At 35.0% G+C, this 5000-nt stretch overlaps 1 protein-coding gene across 8 annotated transcripts in view; it reads right to left on the reverse strand.

The window, feature by feature from the left end:
• LOC125026020 (dynamin-like) overlaps positions 1-5000 on the reverse strand; it is a 115023-nt gene that overhangs the window by 57205 nt on the left and 52818 nt on the right. For all 8 annotated transcript variants that reach the window (XM_047614663.1, XM_047614581.1, XM_047614432.1 and 5 more), the window contains exons 7-8: positions 3435-3780; positions 2938-3095 (exon numbers count right to left, since the gene is read on the reverse strand). In XM_047614663.1, coding sequence (XP_047470619.1) covers positions 2938-3095; positions 3435-3780 — 504 coding nt within the window. The remainder of the gene's footprint in view (positions 1-2937; positions 3096-3434; positions 3781-5000) is intronic.

Raw genomic sequence — 5000 nt, forward strand, 5'->3', positions numbered from 1 at the left:
TTCATACAAGCTACAAAACAAAAAGACAATAGAGCAAGTGTTACAACATCTGACATACAAAACTGCAATACAAGGACTCCCAATAAGCTTGTGCAATTCCATCTACGATTATATTAATCACCTTAACTATTTAACCCCTACAACCCAGATAACGTGACCATCACATGAAAAAATTTGGCTTGAGGGAAGGGTGACATGAACATGTCATCATGGGAAAATTTGGCCTGGATGACAGGAACTTGCCATCATCATGAGAATTTCAGCTGAAGGACAGGATGACGGGAATGACTGGCCACGAGTGCACAAAGCTCTCAAAGGGTGGTTAGACTCAGTGGGCATCTGTGAGCCATGACTTGAAGAGTGATGGCTCCAGAGAGAACACTATTTTCATGCTCAGGATTCTATTCCTGCCCATCATGACCAGTGACGCAGGTTGTATAAGAGAAAATTGGTTGTTAAAAAAATAATAATAATAAAATGAAATAATTGACACAAATAACAAAATGAGAATTATTGTTATTATCACTGCACTGAGTTACAGACTACGTACAGAGACGATATAGTATCTGTGCAAGGAAAAAAATAAAACAAATCAAATGACAAATTTAGATATTGGTAAATGGTAAAAAAGCTAAAAATGCTTATGCAGAAAAAGAGAAAATAATATTGCAAAAGGGAGGCATGGAGTCTTGCCACCGCAAATGAGTGTTTGTGTGCACCCGGACTAAAAGTCGCACACCTTTCAGAGTGGCTGCTAAAGTAAAACAAATGCCCATATTTTGGTCCATGTGCAAGCAGTGAAGCATCCAGATCCAAGTGGTTAAGAAAGTAAGAAATGTATTCAAATGATTACTTGTGATAATAAGGACCAAAATTTAAGTTGGTATCAAGTCATGAAAACTACAACTAATATCAACAATCAAAATTGCAAGAAAAATGTAACCCTAAATTACTTTAAAACTCTTCCCTAATACACAATCACAATCTCTACAACAACCCTAGAACTCATTTGCTTAATTTATGTAAGAGAAAAATAAAATATCAATTACACCAGAAACCACAATTTTAAACTCCCATACAACACAGAAGATGAAATTGGGAAGCAACACTGAATATTGCTAGTAAATAAACTTCAACCTTAAATATACCCTAATTATTCATATCATCTACGCTCAATAATGCAACCTTTCCCATTGACATTAACATGAACTCTACATCTGATTTTCTCACAAAAAAACAGCTCTCTCTTAGAATAACAACTGACAAGTGCCATCTATGAGACATGCAGAACAAAGTTATCCAACCTCATTTAACTACCTACATAAAAGATAGCATACCATATTCTAAAACACTTGTTCTCCTGATACACATTTCTAAGAACACTGCTATGGTACTACTATGGTTAGTAGTGCAAATATGGAATTTTGGTACTGTTCAACTCCTGCACTTATGTTTTATGCACTGTTACCATGGGACATATTAATTTCTTTTTTCCATAAAATTACAGCTTGAGGAGTACAAAGAAAACATCTGATGCTCTATCATGGCCTCTTTAGGTTACTATATTTGTTAAGTTTAGTCTGTACCAGCTCTGGAAAAGTATACTAGATACTGGTACTTAGAAAAAATAAGGGTTTGCAAATTATATACTACACCACAAACAAGTACTTACAAAAAAATTAGGGCTTGCAAATTAGAGACTACAGTACTGATAACAAATCAAAGTCTTTGCTTAGTATAGACCCATTCTTAGCCTTACAGTACAATCAAAATAAGGAAATTTGTCAATCGACCAAGAGAAGGGACTTATTTTGTAACCCATTCAGTAAGAAATACTCAAATCAGTATTTCAGAAGAAAACAAGATGATCTAAAGTAAAAGGACTTCCTCATTGTTCTGAGTAGCAAGAAACGTCAAAAGGATTGTAGTATTTCAAACCTATATTATATGTAAAAAATTATCTTCAAAGATATCCTCTTATTTTCATCACAGCAGACTTCACAGCAGTTCACTTCAGTTGAAAAACAAGTAATTAGAAATCAGTTCAGTAACTTTCCTTATTCTCTCCATTTATTTTGAATTTTCTAATCCAAAGAGATATGCTGTTCCCTTGTGCAAGGCAAGAGTAATAGAAGAGAAGCAGATACATTTAAAAAATGCTTTGAAATATTCTAGAATGTTTTATTTTTTGTTCTTGTAGTTGAGAAACTTAAGTTGATGGAATTTAGTTCTATTTTTTTCCTCTTTTTTCGTTTACTTTTATCAGTCTCTTTAGTAAGGACCAAAATTCTACAAAATGCCAATATTGTCTTAACATAAGGCTTCATGAATTAGGTGAAATAATCATGTGCTTAAACATTTCCTAAACACAATTGGAATTTAAATTAAAGAAAAATAAATTCTACATGAAAGATGTAAAATAAAACACATGCTCACATAAACACAAATAAGACTTCATGGTATTTCTACTTTCTTCTTTTTTGTGAGCTCTAAATAAGGGTAACCACAGTTAACATTAAAAAATATAATAATAAAAATAAAAAACAACAACAGGAAATACTATTAATCAAAACATGAAACACGCTTTGACAAAACAAAATTTCTTTATCACCTTTGAAGCCCATTTATTTTTTATTTTTATTTTTTTCTTTCTTTTGCTTCAACTAACAAGATTAATACATTTAACCTCCTGAATAAGAACACTTAAACAATAACCACAGTTTCTTGAATACATCTGTGAAAGGTACCATCCCTAATTTACAAAACTATATTACTTCAGTGATCATGAAAATATGTATATACATTTATCAAAATACATTATACTGTACAAGTCACAAGAGGTAATTAACTGAAAATGACAAAAGATATCACAACACAAAAAAATCACATATCTAATCTTTTACATAAAAATTGACAAAAAAAAGTTGTTGTACTTACTTGGCAAAACCAATGAAGTCCTCGTGGTTGGTGTTCATGTATGCAAGTTCGCAGTCATTCAGGAGAAGAATGTGCTCCTTGCAAAGCTGTTCACGCTCTCTGATATGTTGTGTTATGATTCGTTCTGTTTCCTCCTGAAGTCTTGGGTACCGGGACATCTACGATTACAGATAAGTACATTAACTAACTCCTACATATCTTTTCTCACATTCTAAGCTGAAGATATTTTTTTTTTTTTTAGAATCTAGATATGCTATTCTATGTTTCCTTTTAACATTTATTCTAGTGTCACATACTGATAGCAAAACAAAGTACAGCTACATACTACACTACATACTAGAAAGCTTGAGAAGATTCTAATACCTAAAACTATAAAATGCTAAGTAAGTTATCATTTACTCATCTTTTAGTAAATATTGGTTACATGGTATCTTTGATCCTATACATATTAAAGATGGAGGAGAGAGAGAGAGGGGGGGAAAAAAAAACATACCTACCTTATTAGCACAGTTCCTGACCACATTGGTGAGTTCTTGCACAACCAAGTCAACACATTTCAAACTTGGTTCTTTCAGCCTACTTATCTGGGTCTTAACAATGGCATCGAAGGCCATATCAGGGGTAAACAGGCCTACTCGAATACCATGAATGTTTCGGATGGCAAAGGCAATCTCTCTTCTAAGTTCTTTCTCGTCGAATTCCATTCGCACGATTTCATAAGGGAATCGTTCGTGGAAGAGGCGGTTGATTCTGGCACCACCTGAGAGCTCATTGGTGTTTATGGCAGCAGATCCTGATCCTTCAATTGCTCGCTCAAAGTCATTCTGAAGCTGTTGGATCATTCTGAAATAAAAGTTGAAAACCTAGTAAAAAGTAGAATACATTTAACATATAAATATAATACATACTATCTAAAATCTAGCCCTCAGTGTCTTTTTTTTTTTTTTTTTTTTTGGGGGGGGGGCATAGCCCAAACCTGTATGTGTGTGTGTGTGTGTGTATGTGTGTGTATATATATATATATATATATATATATATATATATATATATATATATTTTAGTAATCATCAATAATTTTCATCTTTTTTATAGTCCTATCTGTAGATATTTGCTCATAGCAACAGAAAGGCCCTGTCAGAGAGTTAAGTCAGGACACTGTTGAGAATAGTATGAATTATAAAAAAATATAAAAAGGGTATCATTGAATATTTTGATCCTGTAACCTCCAATCACTAAAACATTGGATAAACATTATGTAGTTGAAATAATTCATTCAATAGTTTTGTGCATATCATAGTATTTGAACAACCTTGTTCTCTGTTTGTTTGTTTGTTTGTTTTTAAGAATTAGGTGTATTAAAATTTCCTGTCTGAATCATATTGTACCTCTGATAATTTTCTCAAGATGGAAAGCATAACTGTGAATATTTATAAAACAATTAAGGATAAGGAGGAGATAGAAAGAGAACAGGAAAGAGAAAGGGAAAGGGAAAGGGAAAGGGAAAGGGAAAGGGAAAGGGAAAGGGAAAGGGAAAGGGAAAGGGAAAGGGAAAGGGAAAGGGAAAGGGAAAGGGAAAGGGAAAGGGAAAGGGAAAGGGGAAAAGGGAAAGTGGAAAGGGGAAAGGGGAAAGGGAGAGGGGAATGGGAGAGGGGAAAGGGGAAAGGGGAAAGGGGAAAAGGAAGAGAGGAAAAGGGGAAAAGGGAGAGGGAAAGGGGAAAAGGGAGAGAGGGAGAGGGAAAGGGAAAGGGAAAGGGAAAGGGAAAGGGAAAGGGAAAGGGAAAGGGAAAGGGAAAGGGAAAGGGAAAGGGGAAAGGGGGAAGGGGAAGGGAAAAGGAAAGGGAAAGGGGGAAAGGGGCAAAGGGAAAGGGAAAAGGGAAAGGGGAAAGGGGAAAGGGGAAAGGGGAAAGGGGAAGGGAAAGGGAAAGGGGGAAAGGGGGAAAGGGGGAAAGGGGGAAAGGGGGAAAGGGAAAGGGAAAGGGAAAGGGAAAGGGAAAGGGAAAGGGAAAGGGAAAGGGAAAGGGAAAGGGAAAGGGAAAGGGAAAAGGGAAAGTGTATAGGAAAGG

This window comes from Penaeus chinensis, chromosome 1 (genome assembly GCF_019202785.1).
Source record: "Penaeus chinensis breed Huanghai No. 1 chromosome 1, ASM1920278v2, whole genome shotgun sequence".
Taxonomy (NCBI): domain Eukaryota; kingdom Metazoa; phylum Arthropoda; class Malacostraca; order Decapoda; family Penaeidae; genus Penaeus; species Penaeus chinensis.